The sequence below is a fragment of the Herpailurus yagouaroundi genome, unplaced genomic scaffold (assembly GCF_014898765.1).
Source record: "Herpailurus yagouaroundi ecotype Mexico unplaced genomic scaffold, PumYag 557, whole genome shotgun sequence".
Taxonomy (NCBI): domain Eukaryota; kingdom Metazoa; phylum Chordata; class Mammalia; order Carnivora; family Felidae; genus Herpailurus; species Herpailurus yagouaroundi.
Genome location: NW_024412774.1, coordinates 2,892,485 through 2,914,984, shown reverse-complemented (window position 1 = coordinate 2,914,984; position 22,500 = coordinate 2,892,485). Strand labels below are relative to the sequence as shown.

The 22,500-nt window shown below is 54.7% G+C and overlaps 1 protein-coding gene across 1 annotated transcript in view; it reads left to right on the top strand.

The window, feature by feature from the left end:
- The window catches only part of SSC5D (scavenger receptor cysteine rich family member with 5 domains), a 27,521-nt gene extending 8,082 nt beyond the window's left edge, over positions 1 to 19,439 (top strand). Inside the window, exons 6-13 of the mRNA XM_040465448.1 lie at positions 1,371 to 1,677; positions 1,914 to 2,093; positions 4,965 to 5,282; positions 6,688 to 7,296; positions 7,370 to 7,684; positions 7,807 to 7,974; positions 14,653 to 14,799; positions 17,665 to 19,439. Coding sequence (XP_040321382.1) covers positions 1,371 to 1,677; positions 1,914 to 2,093; positions 4,965 to 5,282; positions 6,688 to 7,296; positions 7,370 to 7,684; positions 7,807 to 7,974; positions 14,653 to 14,799; positions 17,665 to 19,352 — 3,732 coding nt within the window. The 3' untranslated portion in view covers positions 19,353 to 19,439. The remainder of the gene's footprint in view (positions 1 to 1,370; positions 1,678 to 1,913; positions 2,094 to 4,964; positions 5,283 to 6,687; positions 7,297 to 7,369; positions 7,685 to 7,806; positions 7,975 to 14,652; positions 14,800 to 17,664) is intronic.
- The last annotated feature ends 3,061 nt before the right edge of the window (positions 19,440 to 22,500 follow it).

Genomic DNA, 22,500 nt, shown 5'->3' with positions numbered 1-22,500 from the left:
TCCCTGCCCTCCCCCTCCCTCCTCCCTGCCCTCCCCCTCCCTCCTCCCTTCCCTGCCCTCCCTCCTCCCTGCCCTCCCCCTCCCTCCTTCCTCCTACCACTCTCCCTTCCCTTCCCTCCCCTCCCTGCCCTCCTCCTCCTACCTCTTCCTCACTCCCTCCTCTCTTCCCTCCTCCCCTCTCCCTTTCCTCCCTCCTCCCCTCTCTCTTCCCTCCTTCCCCTCCCTTCTCCCTCCTCCCCACTCTCTACCCTCCCCCTCCCTCCTTCCTCCCCCTCTCCCTTCCCTCCCCTCCCACCTCCCTCTCTCTCTTCCCTCCTACTCCTCTCCATTCCCTCCCCCTCCATGTCCCAGGGGGAGGGCAGGGAGGAGGGAGGGCAGGGAAAGGAGGAGGGAGATGGGGGTGGGGGGTGGGAAGGGAGGAGGGAGGGAGAGGGCAGGGAGGGGGAGGAAGGGAGATAAGTTAAGACTCCAGGGAGGGCTAAGTTGCTGGGGAGAAGTGAACCCCATGAGGCGCCTGGGGAAGCTTGGTGCCCCACCACACCTTTCATTCCTGGGGGGCCCCACAGGGGAGCCCCTCGCTTCCTAGGAGCAGATGCAAGTACAGGCGTGTCTGACCCCTCTGGTTGGTTCGTGTCTCTAGAACACTGACTGGGGGTGATTTGCTCCCCAGCCCATCTCAGGGGGGGGGCGGGTGGAAAGATGGACTCCATGCTCCCTAATGGACCCAGGCCTCACCCCAGAAAGACCTAACAGAAATGTACCCTGAAACCAGAAGAGGTTCCTATGTAGCAGGTGGTTCTCAGCGGTGGCGGGGGGGGGGGGTGGTTTTCCCATCCCCCACTCCCCAGAGGACATTGGGCGAAGTCCGGCAGTCATGCTGTAGATGCTACTCTCATCTGGGGACTGGAGCCCCGGGAGGTTGCTGGACATCCTACAGTCGCAGGACGACCCACGGCAAGGAATGACCTGTCCCCCGATGTCCTTGGTGCCGAGCTTGAGAAGCCCTGCTTTACAAGACTGAGGCAGGCGGCCGGGGAGCAGGGGGGGGGGGGGGGCCAGGCCAGGGCGGTGGATGGAGGGGATCAGGGCCAATGTCACCAGGGCCTGCCCCCCGGGGAGGCAGGGGCATTGCGGGCAGGTCACAGCCGGACTCTTGGCCAGAGACTTCCCATCCTGGAGCCTTTTCCTCACCGGCAAACTGAAGTTGGAGTGCCTACTGCGCAGCGTCAGCGCGGCCCGGACGACGGATGGCTCGGCACCCGCGTGTCTGTGCTGGTTTCCTGCACGTGGGTGGGGCTTACACCTGCTCACCCGTCACAGTCTCCCGTCTCTCCGTTCTCCCCGTCTCCCCACATCCAGGTCCAGCCCCCCGGCTCCGTCTGGCCGACGGCCCCCACGGTTGTGCCGGCCGCCTGGAGGTGTGGCACGGTGGGCGCTGGGGGACCGTGTGTGACGACGCCTGGGACCTGCGGGACGCCTCCGTGGCCTGCCGCGAGCTGGGCTGTGGCGGGGCGCTGGCCGCCCCCGGAGGCGCCTTCTTTGGGGAGGGGGCTGGCCCCATCCTCCTGGATGACCTTCGGTGTCGGGGTAACGAGACAGCCTTGCGATTGTGCCCAGCACGGCCCTGGGGCCAGCACGACTGTCACCACCGGGAGGACGCCGGGGCCGTTTGTGACGGTGAGGAGGACAGCAGGGACCGCCTGGCCGGGGGTATGGTAGAGCCACCAGAAGTGCGGAAAGCTTGGGGGGGGGGGGGCCCGCGGGGTCTCATAGCGAACACCCCACGGGCCCCTCTCTCCTTCCGTCCTGACTGCCGCCTCGCCCCATCTTGTCCTCATCCGTGCAACCTCGTCCTGCAATGGCGGTCCTGGGCTGGAGGGCGGCACGTGGTGATCACCGTCCCTCCGCCCCAGGGATGCCTCTTGGATATGTCCCTCCCACGGCTCCGGCGGCGGCGGACGGCAACTACTCTGCGTCCCGCGACTCGGTGTCCGGGCCCCCGCCCCCCACGGCGAGCCAGGCCTCGCGGACCGCAGGCGCCTCCCCTCCGCCTGCCTCCCCCACTGCCCCGCGGGAGCCTGGACCCGAAGCCGGTGAGTCTGGAATGCTCCCCAAGGAAGCGGGGTCTTCCCTTCTGCCTCCTCCCCCTTGGGGCCCACCCCCCCCCCCCGCACCCTTTCTCCCTGCTCAGAGACCCTCTCATCAGGGGTGGAGGAGAAAACAGAGCCCCACACCCAGAAGGGTCTGTGCTTGCTTGAATACTCTGCTGTCACCATCCTGAGTGTTTGGAGGTTGTCTCCTCACAAACGCTGAAGGGACCCACTCAACGATAGTTGTCATTTTCATTTTTTTAAAATGTGTATTTATTTTGAGAGAGAGTGAGCATGAGCAGGGGAGAGGCAGAGAGAGAGAGAGAGAGAGAGAGAGAGAGAGCACAAGTGTCCCAAGCAGGCTCCCAGCCGTTGGCGCAGAGGCTGATGCGGGGCCCGAACCCCCAAACCGTGGGATCGTGACCTGAGCTGAGAGTCGGAGGCTTAACTGACTGAGTCACCCAGGCGCCCCTCGTTTTGATTTTTTAAATGTTTACTTCTTTTGAGAGAGAGAGCTAGTGGGGGAGGGGCAGAGAGAGGAGAGAAAGAATCCCAAGCAGGCTCCAGGCTCTGAGCTGTCAGCACAGAGCCCCACGCAGGGCTCAATCCCACTAAGCATGAGATCACGGCCTGAGCCAAAATCAAGAGCCAGACACTTAACCAAACGAGCCACCCAGGTGCCCCAGTAGTTGTCATTTTTTAAACACTGGTGTTAGTAGTGTTCGGGGGCGGTGCAGCCAGCCGATCAAGACGGGACCGTCATTGGAAAGATAGCGGGTTTCTCTCCCACCCCGGGGCAGACCACCCAGGGAAGCCCCAGGGGCGGTCAGCAGGCAGAGGGAGCGAGGGGCAAAGGCCAGCAGGAGCCGTGACTGTGGTTTCTGTGGGAAGGATCGGGCAAGGCCAGGTGGGCAGAGTCAGGACCGGCTCGCTGGAATCACTTCAGGGAGCCGTGGGGCGGAGGGGCTGCCCCTGGTTGTGGAGCACCCGGCCCTGGGGGGGCTGAGGGCAGGTGGCCGGTGGCCCCGAGCGTGAGAGCCGCGTGGGGGCGGCGGGGGGGGGGCCCCCCCCAGACAGGCTGGCCTGCACAGACAAGGCACGCTCCGGCGGCGTCTCTAGGAATCAGCCAACCCTCCGAGGGACAGTCTGTCGGGGTCAGCAAGGCCCGACGCCACAGCAGGAGAAACACAGAAAATAAGAAGGCAGGGTTGGTGCAGCTGTCTCCTCGAGGGTGGGAAAGGCCGCAGGGAGGGGAAAATTGGTTCTCCTACGGGAGGCCTCTTTCCCCTTTTGCTGAACGACAACTGCGAGCATTCACTCAGCACTCGCTGGCTTGTGTTCCAAGTACTCTACGTGTCTACGCCAGGTGACGCTCCCAGCCACGCGGGCCCTGGGTGCTGTTTGGTCTCTGTGTCACTCATGAAACTCCGTGATTAAAAAAATATGGGAGGGGCGCCTGGGTGGCTCAGTCGGTTGAGCGTCCGACTTCGGCTCAGGTCATGATCAGGTCATGATCTCGTCCGTGAGTTCGAGCCCCGCGTCGGGCTCTGTGCTGACAGCTTGGAGCCTGGAGCCTGTTTCAGACTCTGTGTCTCCCTCTCTCTCTGACCCTCCCCCGTTCATGCTGTCTCTCTCTGTCTCAAATAAACGTTATAAAAATTAAAAAATATATATATGGGAAAGCCAGGACTCCAACGAAAGCAATTTGTTCCAGGGCCCATATTCTCTTTTTTTATTATGGTACAATATATACATAATATAAAATTGACCATTTCAGTCACTGGTAAGCGTACAGTTCAGCGGCACTAAATACATTCGTAAGGTCGTGCGGCCACCAGCATCCAGCTATAGAACCTTTTCGTCATCCAGACAGACACCCCAACCCATTAAACACGGACTCCTTAGTCCCCCAGCCCCTGGCTTCTTCTACTTTCTGTCTCTATGAATTGGACTCCTCTGGGGACCTCATAGTATTTGTGCGAATGCCCTCCAGCTTCATCCATGTTGTGACACGTGTCTGAATTCCCTTCCTTTTATTTTTTTTTATTTTTTTTTTTATTTTTTTTTCCACGTTTATTTATTTTTGGGACAGAGCGAGACAGAGCATGAACGGGGGAGGGGCAGAGAGAGAGGGAGACACAGAATCGGAAACAGGCTCCAGGCTCCGAGCCGTCAGCCCAGAGCCCGACGCGGGGCTCGAACTCACGCGAGATCACGCGAGACCTCGCGAGATCGTGACCTGGCTGAAGTCGGACGCTTAACCGACTGCGCCACCCAGGCGCCCCATGAATTCCCTTCCTTTTAAAAAAGTTTTGTCTTATTTTATGTTTGAGAGAGAGAGCGCGCGAATGAGGGAGGGACAGAGAAATGAAGACAGAATCCGAAGCAGCCTCCAGGCTCGGAACTGTCAGCACAGAGCCTGACGTGGGGCTCAACGAGCTCAACGAGCTCACGAGCAGTGAGATCATGACCTGAGCCGAAGTTGGAGGCTTAACCGACTGAGCCCCCCAGGTGCCCCCGAATTCCCTTCCTTTTCAAGGTGGAATCATATTCCGTTCTGTGTGTATACATACCTCATTTTGCTGTCCCTTCATCTAGTGACGGACGTTTGGGCTGTTTCCAAGAAGAGTGCCGCTGTGAACGTTTGTGTGAATAGCCATTTTCACTTCATCTGGGGTATATCCTGGGGAGTGGGATAGTAATTCTGTGTTTAACTTTTTGAGGAACCGAGACTGTGCCCGACCCTATCCCTGTGCCTAAGGCGGACGGTGGCACAGCGGAGGACTAACATGCAGCTGGATGGAAGGCAGGTGGAGGGACACAGAGAGCTGGACGGCTTCCTGACTCCCATCCTTCGGGTCTCTTCCATCCTAGGCTCCCCCCAGCTGCGCCTGGTGGCAGGGCCCAGCAGGTGTTCGGGCCGGCTGGAGGTGTGGCACGCAGGGCGCTGGGGGACGGTGTGTGACGACAGCTGGGACCTACGGGACGCTGCGGTGGTCTGCCGCGAGCTGGGCTGTGGCGGAGCTCGGCAGCCGGACCCTGCCGCTGGCCGCTTTGGCTGGGGGGCCGGCCCCATCTGGCTGGACGACGTGGGGTGCTTGGGGACCGAGGCTTCGCTCTCCGACTGCCCCGCTGCACCCTGGGGGAAGCACAACTGTGCTCACAATGAAGATGTTGGAGTCACCTGCACTGGTAAGGAGGCCCTAGCCACCCACTAGTTCCTGGAGGGCTTCCTGGAGGAGGGAATGGGAACTACCATCTGCACTAGCATCTACTGAATGCCCGTCTCCTAAGCCCGGGCCCTGGGCTGGGTGTTTTCACACACGTGACCTCACAATAGGTCCAAGTTAGTGGATGTTATGCTCAATTTACACGATGAGGCTGAGGCACAGAGAGGTTAAGTAACTTGCACAAGGTCACACGGCAACGAAGTGGCAGAGTTGGGATTCTTTCTCCTCCTCCCATTCCCAAGAACGCTCCCCAAGATGAAAGGAAGTGAAGACAGGGCCACTGGGAGATGCACAGAAGCCAGAGTGAGGGCCAGCTGCAGTAAAATCAGGCTTCGTGTTCGCCGTTCGCTTCCAACATTTATCGAGGGCCAGGCACTGAGCCAGGTGCTGGGGCCTCCGGATGCAAAGAACACAGTCCCGGCCTTTGGGAAGCTCGCAGCTCACTGACGCAAAGATGTACCAACAGATCACTGCAAACCTGTGTGACATGTTACCATTTGGGAGGTCCCCAAGACCAACTTCAGGTTCCGTAATTTCCTAGAAGGACTCACAAAAGTCAGAAAAGCTGTCTTAAAAGCCAGCCGAGGGAGGCAGCACAGGGGGCAGGCTCAGGAGAGACCTTCACGGAGCTTCCAGCCACCCTCTCCCAGGGGAGTCATGCGACATGTGACAGCACATATAAAGTACTGCCGGGCAGGGACGCTCCCCAGACTCGGTGTGCAGGGTTTGTATAGGAGCTCGGTTACAAGCTGTGCCTGCCCACCTATCACCTGTCCATGGCACAACGTGGGTACCGATTCTCTGGTCGCCCCAGGAGCCGGGGGGCAAAGGGCCCAAACTTCCTCTGGGCACAGTGAACATTTTCCTGCACACAGTGCTAATCCGAGAGATGAGAGAACAGTGGCAGTCGTAGCGATGGAGCCCCTGCACCTACGCCCTTTCCCTCTCCTCTGGAGGCCGTGGGAGCCACGGCAGGGTTTTCAGCTGGGGAGTGAGCTGTCGGATCCGGTACCACCCTGGTGACTGGTGAGAGGTGGACAGTGAGAAGTCACAGGAAGTGAGGCCACGCGTGGCCAGAGAGAGGAGGACGACAGGTCGGATGTGAGAAGGGCACAGAGGGCCAGTCACATCACTGTACGAGACAAGGAGGCAGGGGGTGGGGCCAGATTTGGCTGGCCACAGTATCCCCAGGGTCTGGCACAGTGCCTGGGTCGAAGATGCTCAACAAATGTTTGTCACGTGAATGAGTGAATGAATAATGAAGGGATTAACGGAAACTTGGTGATTGCAGAGAGGGGAGGTGTAGACAGATAATCTTGTCATTATGGTGTCCGCCATCTTCCCTGTCCTCTCCTTGCACCTTCCAGAGACCCCTGGCCTGGACTCTATCTCAGACCCCTTCAGTTGGAGCTGGATCCCTGGCCTGGGTAGAGATCCGGATGCCTGGCTCCCCGGGGAGCTGGCCACCAAGCCCTCTGCGAGGCTGACCCCCAGCGTTCCTGAGAAAACCACCACCAAGGCCCCAGGGAAAATGCCCAAGAGTACTAAGAAGTGGGTGACCAAAAACGCAAAGCGACCGACCACTCAGCCCCCCGTGATGCCAACCACTAAACATTCCAGGGTCCTGGGCACCCAGAGGCCCTTTGAACTGACCTCACGGACCACCACAACCCTGACCACTGAGGCCTCCCACAGACCAGTTTCAGAGTCTACTGCAAAGCTGACCACTGGGGTCCCCCACGGGATGACCTCACATACCACTGCAACACGGACTCCCCGGGCCCCCCGAGAACGGACCTCTAAGGCCGTGGCAACGTCAACCACTCAAGGCCCCCGAGAGGTGACCTCTGAGGCCACCGCAACGCGAATCCCTCTGACCCCCAAGGAGTCATCAGCTGAGATCCCAGCACAGGGTTCTCCAGAGTCACCCAAAGACCCAGCCCCCTCCCCCACTGGGAGCACCACTCGGGGATCAGGTGAGTGGAGGGAACACAAGAGGTGAGGCTGGCCCCTCTTGACCCCTCCTGACTTGGGGCCTTCTACCGGCAGGCCCGTTCCGCGTGCGTCTGGCTGATGGGCCCAACCGGTGTGCTGGCCGGCTGGAAGTGTGGCATGCTGGGCGCTGGGGGACAGTGTGCGATGACAGCTGGGACCTGCGGGACAGTACCGTGGCCTGCTGGGAGCTGGGCTGTGGAAGGGTCCGGCCCCGAGTGGGCAAAACCCACTACGGCCCCGGGACGGGCCCCATCTGGCTGGATGACGTGGGCTGCAAGGGAATCGAGGCCTCGCTGAGTGACTGCCCTGCTGGGGCATGGGGCCAGCACAACTGTGACCACGAGGAAGACGTGGGGCTCACCTGCACTGGTACTGGGGATGGGGTGGGGGACCCAGAGTCACTGCAGGAGATTCTGGAAGGGTAGTTTGGAGCTGCAGCAAGGACCTCGGAGACAGGGCAGGGCTCAATCCATGCCCCACTTTCTCCCAAGGCTACGCCGACGAGGATGATTATCCCCCCTGGACCTGGGATCCCACCTCGGGAGAGGACCTGGCCAAGGGGACCACCGCCGCAGGGGTGCCTGGACACATGCTCTCCTGGGGCACCACCAAAACCCCAGGGGGACCCTCCCCAGCAACAAGGCGTCTTCCACACACAGGTGAGGGGCACGGCCAGGGTGCGGAGGGGGCCATCATCGACCTGTGCGCGCCTCCCCAGGCAAGTTTTCCGTGGCCCTAGGGCCCCTAAAACGTTCCCTCTGGAACTCTTCGTGGAGAGGCTTGAAGAGGAGACGCCCCCCCCCCCCCGCCCCCCACATTCCCACCCCAGGCACCGTGTGTCTCCGAGAATCAGACCAGACTTCGCAGGGTCTGAGCCCACGGTCCCCCCGCAAACCAGCCAACCAGCAGTGACACCTGAGCCTGGGCCCTTCCACCCCGACAGCCCCAGCTGGCCCAGGTCACCGCGTTGTCATCCCCCCAGCGCCCTCCACTTGGTCCTCCCCTCATGCTCCGGTCTGGGTCAGGGAGTGGTTCAGTGGCGGGGTGAGGAGCCCCGAATGGAGGGTTCCCCTCCCTTTGGCCAGTGGGGCGGCCTTCAGCCCCACAGCTCGGCCCGCGGCCCCTCTCACTGCAGCGGGAACTGTCCTTTCCACCTCTGTGGCCACACCTGGGGGCGTGGGCCTCAGCCCAGCTCTCTCCGGCTTCACGGCGCCTCCCTCCCGGGCCAGCGCCCTCGCGCTTGCGTGCACGTGCGTGCGCGTGCTTTCGTGGGCGTCTGCGCGGCCCACGTCCCTGCGCGTGCGCGTGCGCGCGCGCACTCGTGAGCGTTGGCGCGGCCCACGTCCCTGCGCGTGGCGTGCTGTCGCGGGTTTCTCTGCGGCCCGCGTCCCTGTGGGTGAGCGCGCTCCCAGGCATCTCTGTGGCCCGCCCCCGGGTGCGTGTTGGTGCTCTCGCGAGTTTCTCCTCGGCCCGCGTGCGTGCGCACGCGCCCCTCCATCCTCGCGGCCCTCCCCGCTCTCCCATCCACGCCGCCCCTCCGTCTCCGCATCTCCGCGTGTCCGCCTCCCGCTCCCCGTGGCTCTCGCGTGTTCGCATCCAGTGCACGTTCCCAGCCTGCCTGTTTTCCACACTCTACGCCTCCGCCTCCTCTTCGGGTTCCGCTGTTTCTCAGGCCGGGTCACTACTTTCCCCATCTGACACCCCCCCCCCCCCACCACCTCGCGCTCCCTGTCACCCTCGTGCTCCTTGCCTCGCACGGTGGCTTCTTCGCCTTCTCCTCACGGCTGTCTCCTCCTGCCCCAGCCCCACCTTTGCCGCCCAGTCCAGCCTGCCGCACCCGCTGCGCCTCGGGCTGCTCTCGCCCTCTGCTTCTCCGTGTGCCCTCCCATCTCCTGAAGGCCCCACTTCTGCCTGTGCCCCCGCGCTCCTCTGCCCCTCTTCTGCGAGACTCGTCCCCTCAGGACCGCCCCTCCCCTCGCCCCCTTTCCCGCCTTTTTGTGGCGCGCAGCACGCACGCGCACTCCGCGGCCCTTGGCGAGAGAGCCCGGCTCCGGCGGGCTCACGCCGTGTGACGTCACAGGCGCTCTGCGCCTCCTGATTGGCCGGTCAGCCCCCGCCCGCGGTAATAAAAGCCGGGTGAGGCGCGTCGGGGGCTTCTAGAGCGGTCGCCTGTCTGCGAGGCTGGGCTTCTGGTGCGAGCGAGAGAGGGAGGGGAGGAGCAGGCCGAGGGGCCGCCGCGCTGTAGGGTGGAGAACCCGAGTTGTGAGCCAGGGCCCGTCCAGCCCAGTTTTAGAGGTGCTGCACCTCGGTGCATTGTGGCCAGGGATCTAGAGCTCTTGTTCTCTGCAACCCGGAGCGGGACCCCTGCCTGTCCCATGGCGCCCCCTCGCGGTGGAGACGGTCACACGCTGGGCGGGGAGTCCCTTCCCTCGGAGGGGGTGGGGGGCCGCGCGGGGTGAGAAGGCATTGCTTGAGCACCGACAAGTCGAACTTTGCAGGGGGAGGCTCGGGGTAGTCACGTGTACCGTCTTCACAGTGAGGCCAGCTGGGGAGTGGGAGCAAGCATAGATGTGGATTCCTGTCCTCACTGCAAGGTGACCTCGAAAAACACGAGTCCACCTGGGTTCCGGTTGTGGCTCCACCAAGATGAGAACTAGCTGGGTGACCTCCGGTCGCAAACCAACGAGCAAAATGTGTGTGAAATAGTTTAAAACCACAGAACGTTGGTTGTTAGATTTATTTACCGTAAATGAACAATCCCGGGGAAGGAGTCGTTCTTTCTAGCAGAGCAATCGGGAAAAGCCTCACAGAGGAAGTGGTATTATCCCCAGCAGCCGACACCAGGAGGAAGGGATTTCTCAGAGGAGCAAAAAAGCTGACGTTGAGAAAATTGCACTGCCAGTCTGGGCCATTGTCATCTCCACTGGACTTTTAGTTCTGTCGTGTGTTTAACTGTCCGTTTGTATTGCTACCCTGACACAGAACCACACATTTAGTGGCTTAAAACAACACAAACTTATTTTGCAGTTCTGTAGGTCAGAAGTTCAACAGGGGCCTCCTAGGGCCTAAAGCCGAGGTGTCAGCAGGGATGTGTTCCTTCCGGAGGCTCTAGGGAGAATCCATTGCTGTACCTTTTCCAGCCTCTAGAGGCGCCCACATTCCTTGGCTCTTGGCCCCTTCTTCCATCTTCAGAGCCAGCAATGTTGCGTCTCTCCGAACTGCCTTCAGATCTTTCTCTGTCCTGATTTTAAGGAGTTGTCCCAATTGGATTGGGTCTCCTTGGACTGATGCAGGACAATCTCTTCATCTCAAGGTCTGGACCTTTAATCACATTCTGCAGTATCCCTTTTGCCACATTAGGTAACATATTCACAGGTTCTGGGGATTAGGGCATGGACGTCTCTGGGGGAGCGTTATTCTATCTACCACAGAATCTGTGTTGTGAGACTCAGGAACTTAAATGTTTGTCGAATGATTGGTTGAATGAATGAATGAGAAACCACAGTGTGAGTCTGGAGACGGCATACAGCCGAAGCTAGACAAAGTCTAGCTGAAGCTCACAAAGCTTGGATTTTCACTTCCGAGTTCACTGAAGTAACATTTCTTGAGGCTTCTCAGAATTTGGAGACACGGACATTAACTTTCTGTTAAATGCCCACTGTGTGTCAGGCACGAATACTAACCCCTGGGAACGTAGCAGTGATGAGCAAGGGAAAGGGAGGCTGAGATTTACAATTTAGAGTAGGATGGGCAAGATATTCCTTACTGAGAAAGTGCCCTGTAAGTGATGACCTTAAGAGAAGGGCAAGGACATCAGCATGGAGGAGCAGAGTGCGCCGGGCAGGGGGAGAGTGATAGGAGAGGAGGCTAGAATTTGAGTTTTGTTCTGCACGCAGTGGTGGAGAATTTTAAGTTTGGAAGGACATGATCACATGTGTATTTTCAAAGCAGTCGCTGAGGATGCCAGATGAGAAATGGATGGAGAAGCTAGAGTGCATGGCGGGAGAGCCGGAGGTCTATGGCGAGGTGACAGTGGTCTTGACTGGGGTGGTGGTGGAGACTGAGGGAGAAGTGGATGTATGTAAGCTGTATTGTGGGAGTTTTGAGCTGAGGTATTTGAGTGATGGGCCAGATAGGGTGTGAGAAGAGGAAGGTAGGGGATGGGAACCCACCTTCCACTGGATCTGGGGACACTGCGGGTGGATGCAGAGGACCACAGTGGGAATAGAGATCCACTGGGGACGCATTGGACACACTCAAGTGGACACATTAGATACGCAATCCTGGAGCTCTGAGGCGTGCCTGGGCTGAAGCTATAAGTCGACAGATGGAATTTGAAGCTGTGGGGATGGATGAGGCTATGCAGACGGACAGCCGTGCCTAGCGGACCTCCCACACCCAGCTCGGAAGGTGGGATGACTCATGGATTTCGGCTGTTGCCGTGTGTTATGGCTGCATGAGGCCGTGCAGAGGGGAGAGGACCCAAGATCGAATGCAGGATTAAATGTAGAGGTTGGATGATAATAAAAACAGTAATAGCTAATATTCATCAAATGCTCTCCATGTGCCAGGCACCATCTACATGTGTCACATGGTTTAATTCACTTCCTCCCCACGGAACCTTATGAGAGGAGCACTATCCTTAACACCGTTTTACAGATAAGGAAACTGAGGTGCAGAGAGGCCAGCACAGCAAAGGGCAGAGCTTGGCTTCATACTCCATCATTTACACTCTTAGCCACTCTAGCCATAGAGACAGGGAAGGAGCATATGACAGAGTTAGCATAAAGCAAAGCATGACTTCATCGAGGGGGAAAAGGGAGGGGCTTTGAATAAAATCCTAAAGGTTGAATAAAAACTCACCAGGGAAGGAGTGAAGACTCGGCAAGTTTGCACCCCAAGGGAAAGAGGTCTCCATTTAGGACAAGGTAGACCTGTGTGGGTCTGAAACCTAATACTGCGCCTTAGCTGTGTGACTTTGGGAAAGCCCCTTGCCCTCTCTGGGCTTCAGTTTGGTCATCTGTAGTGAGACAGCAGCTTCTCCACCCACCCTCTCCCCATGAGATTGCCAACAATTAATATGTCTGACAGCACCAAGGATGTGGGATAAAGGTGGGCATGAGACTCTGTTCCTGGGTAGGAGAGCAGTTTGACACTAGGGAGATGCATTTGCCTTTCACACAGCAATTGTACAACTGGGTGTTGAGCTCTCACTCATGAGCCCAGGGACACAGTTATAAATTCACTACAGTTGTATTTGTAACCACAGAACATTGGCCACAGCCTAGCCCTCTGTGAACAGGGGCGTCGATGAACCAACAGATGTGTATTTCTACAATAGAACATTATCCAAAGGTTAAAAAGAAGGAACCAGAGATATATGGATTCAATTCCAAGAATAAGCTTATCACATGCCATTCAGTAGATGCCACCACGGTACCCACTTTACAGGTGAGGAAATTGAGTCGTGGAGAAATTGGTGGCTTGTTCACCCAGCTAGGAAGGGACACGTCTGAGAAGTAGCTGCCCAAGGACATGTACGGGATATACGTGGATGTGCGTGGTCTTAAACTAATCGTAGGAAGTGTGGAGAAACAATATGGCGTCGGGGAGTACTTCCTCTGTAGCCAAGCTGTCAAGACATGTTTGGCAATGATAAGCTGGACTTTGAGCAGCGGCTCCCCCTGATGCAGGGAAGTGATGTGGTTGGGTCTCATGAGGGCTATAACTCTGCCATGCTGCTGCTTCAATTAAAAATGCATATATTTCAATGAAAAAAAAAATCGATCACACACTAATGGACCATGAGCAGGTGGCCATATCTTAGAGCACATTTCAAGAACACAGAGACCCAATGCGTGTGCTTGCAGCTGGGGGACTGACACTTTAACAGGAAGAGAGCTTCCATTTGTGTTCTTAATGGAGCCCTCCTAAAACCCAGCATCCTGAGAAGAAATCTTCACAGCTAATGGTTTTTTTTTTTCCCTCTAAACTCTTTTTTCCATTTTTACTTTTTAAATTAATAGTGCTGCTAATGTTTTTTAAAATTCCTAATGAGTATGACCATCAGGTAGGATTTCATAGCTATCCTCTTAAGGTATTTATCAGGCATGGGGAAGGTATTTAAGAACAGTTAACAGGGAGACATGACTATAGTATCTGCAATGCTGGGCATCGGGATGAAGACCCTTGTCCTGTTAGCATGCAATGTATTAGGTGACAAAGCCAGGGATTTCTGCACCTGGGACAGCTAGCCACAGAGCTCAAGGCGACCAGGACAAACATGTCCAGGGTGGCAGACACCATCCTTCTGAGCGCCTCAAGGTTTGGGGTCCAGTGTGAGCAGCAATGTGTGGAAGGTGCTGGAGAGGTGGGCAGGGACAGTTAATGAAGGGATATGAGGAACGTGGACTTTATGGTTGCACAGTTTGAAGACACTAAAACCCACTGAATTGTACAGTTTAAGGTATATGAATTATATCTCAACAAAGCTATTGTTAAAAGCTAGAAGACTTATTTCAATCTTTCTATTCTCCCTATATAAAATGGTATCTTTTACATTTATAAAATGGCATATTTTTATATTACACAGCTGACCATTGAACAACATGGGGGTTAGGGGCACCGACTCGCACGCAGTTGAAAATCTCCATGTAACTTTTGACTCCCTTAAAACTTAACTACTAATAGCCTACTGTTGACTGGAAGCCTTACCAATAACATAAACACCACACATTTTGTATGTATGTATGTATGTATGTATGTATATAATATATGTGTATGTATATATGTATTACACTGAATTTATAGTAAGCTAGAGAAAAAAGTTACTAAAATCATAAGGAAGAGAAAATGCATTTACAGTACTGTACTGTGTTTATGAAAAAAATCCACATATAAGTGGACCTACACATTTCAAACCCACAGTGTTCAAGGGTCAGCTGTATATTATACATTTCTATGTTATATAAAATTGTCACGTAGAGATTATCTAAGAGACCTAGGAAAAATATTATGGAAATATTCCTGGTAGTTCATTACTAAATATATTACAGGGTTTTTTTTCCCCCTGGGAAAAAAAATAAAGAATGAGGAAGAGCAGGGACTTCAGGAAAGCGAAGTAATAACTGTTCTTATTTTATAAGCTAGTTTAGTCCCAGTTTCTGTTATTGGTAGTTGAAAGCATCTCAGCTGAGTCACCAGGGTGGCTGTGGGGGCAGGGAGGAGATTGGGGTGGTGGTCCAGGTGACACAGGATGAGGCCTGAGTTGAATTCCGGGATGAACAGAGGGTCAAAATCAAGAGAAGTGAGACTCAGTTCTCCCTATATCTCTTAAGGTGACAAGGATGGTTATGAGTCTTTTCGGACATGGGATACACCTTCAGGAGGGGCTCTGCCCAAGGGGACACCCACCACTCTTACCACTGGCACCACCCGGGACCCAGACCATCCCTCTCCAGCTCCAAGGATCCGTGGAGACACAGGTGAGGCATGTAGCTGTGGCGAGGGACCAGGGTGTTTGTGTTGTGGGGCAGAGATGGACTGCACATTCCCCAGTGGTGACCCCACTCTCACCCCCAGACCCAACAGAAATACACCCTGAAACAAGGGGTTATTATCTACATCAGTGGTCCCAACTGGGGATGATTGGCAATATCAGAATATGTTTGGGATCATCACAACTAAAAGAAGGGAGTCTACTAGAACCTAATGGGTAGAGGCCAGGGATGTTGTTACATATCCTACTCTGCACAGGACAGTCCCCCACAACAAAGAATCCCAGCTCCAAATGTCAACAATGCCCGGATTTGAGAAACCCTAACCTATACTATGCAGTTCACTCTGACAAATCAATAACAAAATGACAGGAAACCCTCTAAGAAAATGGGTAAGAGTTATGAACAGGTGATTCACAGAAGGGGAAGCCCAAATGGCCAACAAGTTTATGTAGAAACATTCACACTCGAAAGAAATCAGGAAATTCAAATTAAAATGATGACAAGCTTGAAAAAAAAAATGGAAAGGTAGCTAATATCAAGTGTGGGTGAGGACATAAGGAGACAGACATCCCCACTGGATACAGCGATTCGATAAAAACAATTCAGTGAAATTAGGGGCACCTGCCTGGCTCAGTCGGAAGAGCGCGCAACTCTTAATCTCAGGATCGTGGGTTCAAGCCCCACGTTGGGTGCAGAAATTACTTAAATACAGAAAACTTTTAAAAATTTTAGTGAAATTAAATATGATTGCACATTATGACCGAGCAATCCTGTTCCTAGATATGTATTCCAGAGAAATTCTTAAATAGGCTTATAAGGGAAACATATATGAAGGTGTCCTTTGGAATGGTGTGGTATCAGGGAGTTGGAGGCAAGTTAAGTGTCTGACCGTGGGTAACAAGAAATGCAATGGGTGCACACGATGGATCCATGCAATAGCTAAAAGAACGACTAGCTGCACACACAGCAACACACACAGTTCATGGTAGGTACGAACAACATGATATGGAGGAAGGAAGTCAGAACCAGAGTGAGAGCTCCAGCAGAATGTGATTTACAAAAACTCAAAGCACAAACACAAAAATACATGTACACTTAATGTATCAACATACGCACTTATATGGATTCTATATTGTGTGAGAACATACATATCTTTAAGGACGTATGTCAAATACATTAAAGGAGGTAGCTATGGGAGAAGGTGAGAGGGATGGAGGTCGGGGAGGAAAAAGGAGAAAAAGGAAGAGGAGACCCTGCAGGACTGTTGGTGACAATGTGCACAGGAGTAAGATTAGCTTAGCTCTCTGCACCGTGGGTCTGAAAAATTAAAAATCCATACCACTCTAGATATCTGAACCCCTACAGTACATAAGCATGCTGAGATTCTTGAAATAGTAACTAAAACCAGCTAACATTTGTAACAATATGCCGCATGTCAGGTATTATTATTCTAAGCAATATATATATTACCCCTTTAGCCCTCATAACATCTACATGAGCCCTATGATGTAGGTGTTAATGCCCATTTCACAGAAAACAGAAATTGAGGTACAGACATCAAGGCCTATGACAGGATTAATAGTCATGAGAGTGTCTATTACGTGCTAGGCATTGTGCTCAGTGCTCTGTATACACATGAGCTCCCTGAGTCCTCAGGACAGCTCATCCACAAACCGAGATTCAAGACAGTTTTGTGACTTGTCCACAGTCACCTAGTTAGGAAGCGATGGAGCCGGGGTGTAAGCCCAGGCAGCCTGGCTGGAGGCCAAGCCCTTTACTTAACTGCTTCTCCAACGTTGTAAACACAAGGCAGGAACAAGATGCACCTAAAAAAATCCTACAGGAAAACTGGAATCCTCTAGCGCTGTGTCATTCAATATGGTAGCTACCAATACAGCTGGCTATTTTAAGTGTAAATGAATCAAAACCATTTTCTTGGGCAGACTAGCTACACTTCAAGTACTCAGTAGCCACGTGTTATCATTTCCATCACTGAGAAAGTGATGTTTAATGGTCTAAACTCTAAATGCAGAGGACCTTGCTTCGCATCTTTTCCCGCAATTTGTGAACTGTATCCGTGCCACCCGTGGCAGGTTACCTACCATCTAGGCCTGATTCCCTGCATCTGCGAAAAGGGATACAATCCGTTCTTACCTGGAAGCTAGGCCAGGAAAGGAGGGCGAGGCTTCTCACTCTACTCAGGCCCTAAATTTGAGGGGCTGCCCAAACACTCAGCAATCAAGGTAGATAATACCTTTATATTTTAAAAATAACAAATTAATGCAAAACATCCACAATGAGCTAAATATCAAACATTTAACTAAAGGCAAAAATTTAACTGAGTCTCTTTTTTGGATCTTTTGCGATAATTTTACTTAAAACTGACATAAAAATCTTGATTACTGAGATTGCGCTTTGGAACCGCTCTGCATCCCCCCTCACACTTCTGCCCCTTCTGGCCTTTCCCACATCCCTCCCCCAAATACCCCTGTGGCCCCTCCTGCGTCCCCAGGTAAGCCTCCACGTCCCCCACACTTTCGCATCTCCCTGCAAGCTTCCAGTCCTCCCACCGTCTTGCTGCCCCCAACATTTTCGCTGCCTCCTGCCTTCTGAGGTAGCCCTCTCCGTCGCGTCCCTCATGCGCAGTGGAAGACGCCAGGTGGCGCCTGGAGACATTGCAGGAGGTGGGGAGGTGGGGCGCTGGGGGTGGGTGAAGTCTGCCGGTGACCCAAGACGTCACGAGGCCTTGCGCCTTCTCATTGGTCAGCTCTTCCCTGGAGGGGCGTGGCGGGCCGCGGGAGTAGGTGGGGCGGACTGACCTCGGGCCATCCGTCTTTCCAACTCCTCCAGGATCCGAGAGAGAACTGTGGCCCCAGCGTAGGCTGCTGCGCCCCACATCGTCCCGGACGGTGCCCCCTGCCCCTTCCCCAGATCCCTCCGCTTCGTCAGAGCCCCCGGGCTCACCGGTGACCTCCGTGACCTCCAACCCTGTGCCATGGTTCATTCCGGAGGCAGCTTCAACGCGGAAGGTGACCTCTGACCCTCCTGACACTTTGCCACCCAGCCCGGACCTGGCCTCCTGGACGAGCTCTGACCTCACCTTGACAACCCCTGGCCTCACTTTGTCTACTCCTGACGCCACTGTGATTGCAGCATCGCAGTCTGATCTCTCACCTACCCCACCACCCACCTTGCCCAAAGAGCTGACCTCTGACCCCTCTGCACCAGAGGTGGTGACCCACCTTTTTTCTACCTCAGAGTTGACTACAGAATCTGTCACAAGCCCAAACTTGGACACAGCTCCATACCCTAACTCAGTTCCAGATCATTCCAGATCCCCAGACCCCTCCACAAGCCCCTACCCCACTACCACCCCTCACTCTGCCTTGACCTCTCACCCCTCTACCTCCACTACCTCTCAACCCACTACCACCTTTCCCCCAACTACAACACCTCACTCCACCGCCACGCCTCACTCCACCACAACCTCTCACCCCACCACAACCCCTCACCCTACCACCACCCCTCAACCTGTTACACCCCCTCAACCCACCACACCCCCTCAACCCACCACACCCCCTCAACCCACCACACCCCTTTACCTTACCACAACCCCTCACCCCACCACAACCCTTCACCCTACCACAACCCCATACCCCACCACGACCCCTCAGTCCACCACACCCCCTCATTCTACCACTGCTCAACCCACTACAACCCCCCACCCTATCACAACCAGTTACCCTGCCACGACCCCTGACTCCACCATGACCCCTCATTCTACCACCTCTACTCATCCCACCATGACTGCTGACCCTACCTCAACCCCTGTGGTTACTGTCAAATCCATTCTAACTTCCTTGGGAACAGAGTTCTCTCCCACTCCAGTGCCAGCAGTCAAGCCCAGCCTGCACCCCTGGTTGACCTCCATGGGAGCCGCTCATCTCTCTCAGATGTCCAGCCTAGCGCCTTTTCCAGCCTCAGAGTCCAGCCACCCCAGGTCTTCTCCAGGCCCAAGCATGGACACACTGTCCACTGAGGATTTCCAACCACCAAGAAGCCAGAGCCCCAAACCAACTCCACCACCCACCCAGACCCCACACTCAGCCTCTGACCCCACAGGGACCTCTGACCTCCATTTGTCTTCCATGGTCCACCCCTTGGATCAACCTCCTCCTGACCATTTCACCCTAAGGCCAACCCCTGGGCAGGACCCAGACCCCGTTGGCCCATGTGTGACTCCAGCACCACCTGTAAAGGTCATGGCCTGTGAGCCGCCTGCCCTGGTAGAGCTAGTGGCTGCTGTGAGGGATGTGAGTGGCCAGCTGCAGAGGCTGACCCAGGTCCTGAAGCAGGACCAGCAGCAGCGCCGAGCTCTGGAACTGGGGCTGACTCAGCTGGTGGAGGCCACCCGGGGTCTGGGGCAGCTGGGTGAGGTTGTAAAGAGACTGGCCGAGAGAGCCTGGCCCCCCAGCACACCTGCACCAACCACCACCACCCCAGAGGAGGAAGAAAGGCCTCTGAGGGGAGATGTGTGACCCTATATGGGATTTGAGGGGCTTAAAATGCTCCCAATCAAAAAATGAAAACCAAAGTATCCAATTAAAAACAAGATATCAATGACATTTGTGGGGACCTAGGGGAACCCCAGGGAGATGGAATCACAAGAGTGACCTTGATTTATGAATGCCACAGGCACCATGCAAGGCACTGATTTTATGATGAGGATGCTGGTGATGATGGGTGATGATCATGATGGTCATAGTGACTATATGTAGTGAGAATGATGATGGTGATGGTCATGATGGTGACAATGATAGTGGTCACAAGGATGATGGTGATGGAAGTAATGTGGGAGATGATCATGGTGGTGATGATGACAATGGAAGTGATGATGATGACGATGAAGGTGATCATGGTCGTGGGCATGATGTCGATGATCATGGTATGAAGATCATGGTGGAGAGGATGATGATGGTGGTGGTCATGGGAATGATGGTGATGATTGTGGTGATGAAGATCATGATGGAGATGATGATGATAATGGTGGTCATGGGCATGATGGTGATGAAGGTCATGGTGGAGATGATGATGGTGGTCATGGGCGTGATGGTGGTGAAGGTCATGGTGGAGATGATGATGATGTTCATGGGCGTGATGGCGATGAAGTTCATGGTGGAGATGATGATGGTGGTCATGGGTGTGATGGCGATGAAGATCATGGTGGAGATGATGGTAATAATAGTGGTGATGGGCATGATGGTAATGATCATGGTGATGAAAATCATGATGGAGATGATGGTGATGAAGATGATGCCACCATGGGAGCTGATGAAGCCCTATGAAGGCAGAAATCTTTGTCCTATTCACAGATGTATGCCCGGCTCTTAGAGCCTGATGCAGGGTACACACTCCATAAATATCTTTTGAATGAGTGAGTACATGACAATAATAATAATGACTAATATTTGTTGGGTACTTCCTTTAGGTCAGGCTCTGTTTTCAGGGCTTTATGTGCCTAACGACACTTTATCTTCATGAACACCTGCTGAGGAGGGTACTGTTACCACAGCTCAGCAGAGACAGGGTGAGCTTTGGAGCCTGAATGCCTGAGTTTGAGTCCTTGTGCGTGTGAGACTGAGCCAGTTTCTTAATTTCTAGATGTGAGTTTTTCCAGCTATGAAGGAGGGATAATAAAGACACACCTTATGGGTTGCTGTGCCGATTAAATGATAAATTAACACATATGTAAGTGTGGATAACACAGGGCCTGGCTCTTGATAAGTGCTCGTTCTGGGATAGCTGTTATTGTACGTATCCCCTTTTTTACGGATCAGGGCACTGAGGGCCCGGGTCATTCAGGGCATACATAATGGAGCCGTGACTGGGACCCAGGCTTGTCTGACCCAGGGTTCTTGCTCATAAGTCAGAGTATCCTGGACTCGAGACCGTGACCAGGCAATGGGACTCTGGTGGTTTGTTTCCTTTCTCTGAAAGGGAACTTTCTCCACCTCTTCACTGGTGCACAGAGATAGTCATAGTGTCTGCCTTTGGGGTGGTGGTAGTTGTGGGGATTAGATGAGGTAGTGTGGGCTAGGACAGAGCTCGGCACATCATGTGCTCAGTTAACAAGAATGATCACGATCCCTTTCTGAATGCACTTCTGTGTGCCTGACCCAGTGTGCCCTCTTAACACACTACATTCCATCCTCACCACAGCCCTTTGCAGGAGGAACTCGATCCTCATTTCAAAAAGGACACTGAAGCTCAGAGAGGGCAAGCTCTTTGCCTAAGGCCACACAGCAGAGTAGGAACTCAAACCCAGAATAATACAATGCATACTCGCCTGCTTTGACATTGGCCTGGGGTTCTGCGTTAGGACTCCCATGATGGCCCCTCTCTGAGTGACCTTGGGTGTGCCCCTTCCCCTCTCTTGGTCTCGGCTTGTAAACTGGGGACCGTCTTGAGAGGTCCAGCTCTGATTCGGCTCCTGTGGCCTCAGGCAGGAGACGGTTCCCTCCTCCTCCTCTCCCCGGTTGGGAGCCTGGCTCAGAGGTGTTGGAAGGTCATGGAGCTGGCGCCCCCACAGTCCTGCAAAGGCCAGCGGGGTCCAGTTACTTGTTGGGGGTGGGGAGGGATAATGTCGGGGGGTCCTGATGGACTCTCTGCCCCCGTCAACAGGCTAAGGAGCACGCGGAGAATTCTGTTCCCTGGGTCTCATTAAGCCCCAGACTTACAGAACTGCTGACTGGCAGACTAGGAGGGGGCTGAGGGGGGGGCCTCTGCCTGCCTTCCCCTTCCCTCCTGGGTAGTTAGGGGCTCACAAGACTGCACACCAACTCGGAGGCAAAAGGTCTGCTTTCCCATTTGTAGATTGGAGCAGGTGCACCCCAACTCTGGGTCCCCCCCAGAGGGCCCCACGGGGTTTTAGGCTTCGGGCTCCCCCGTCAGTGGGCTGAAGTTGGGGAGGGGACTCTGGCCCAAGGTCCCTCCACCCTCTGCTGCCTTCCGCCAGCCCCAAAGAGGCGAGTGCTTAATTATCCGGTCACTCTATCCCTGCTTGGCCAGGCAGCTAAGCCCAAACATCTGGCCCCGGGGCCCAAGGCCAGGGTGGATGGCCAGCCTCCACCTACTGCTGGCCCTGACCTGGACACCTCCCACGGGACGGCTGAGCCCTCTGCTGTGCCCGCCAGCTTGCACCAGGCCCAGAACAGTAGCTGCAGAGGCCTAGCAAGGTCAACTGATGCAGAAAAAACATTTGATAAAATTCAACACCCATTCATGGTTTACACACATACACTCTTAGCAGAGTCGGAGAAGAGGGGACTTCCTTAATCACACAAAGGGCGGACAGAGAGACACAGATCTGTCCTTTCCTGTGGGCAATAATGACTGTCCGTGCAGAAAACCCCAAAGAATCCAGTGCACAAATGATTGGTGTTAGTAAGAGTTCAGCTAGGGTGCAGGATCAGTACTCTTAATTTTTGTTTTTCTTTTCAACGTTTTTATTTATTTTTGGGACAGAGAGAGACAGAGCATGAACGGGGGAGGGGCAGAGAGAGAGGGAGACACAGAATCGGAAACAGGCTCCAGGCTCCGAGCCATCAGCCCAGAGCCCGACGCGGGGCTCGAACTCACGGACCGCGAGATCGTGACCTGGCTGAAGTCGGACGCTTAACCGACTGC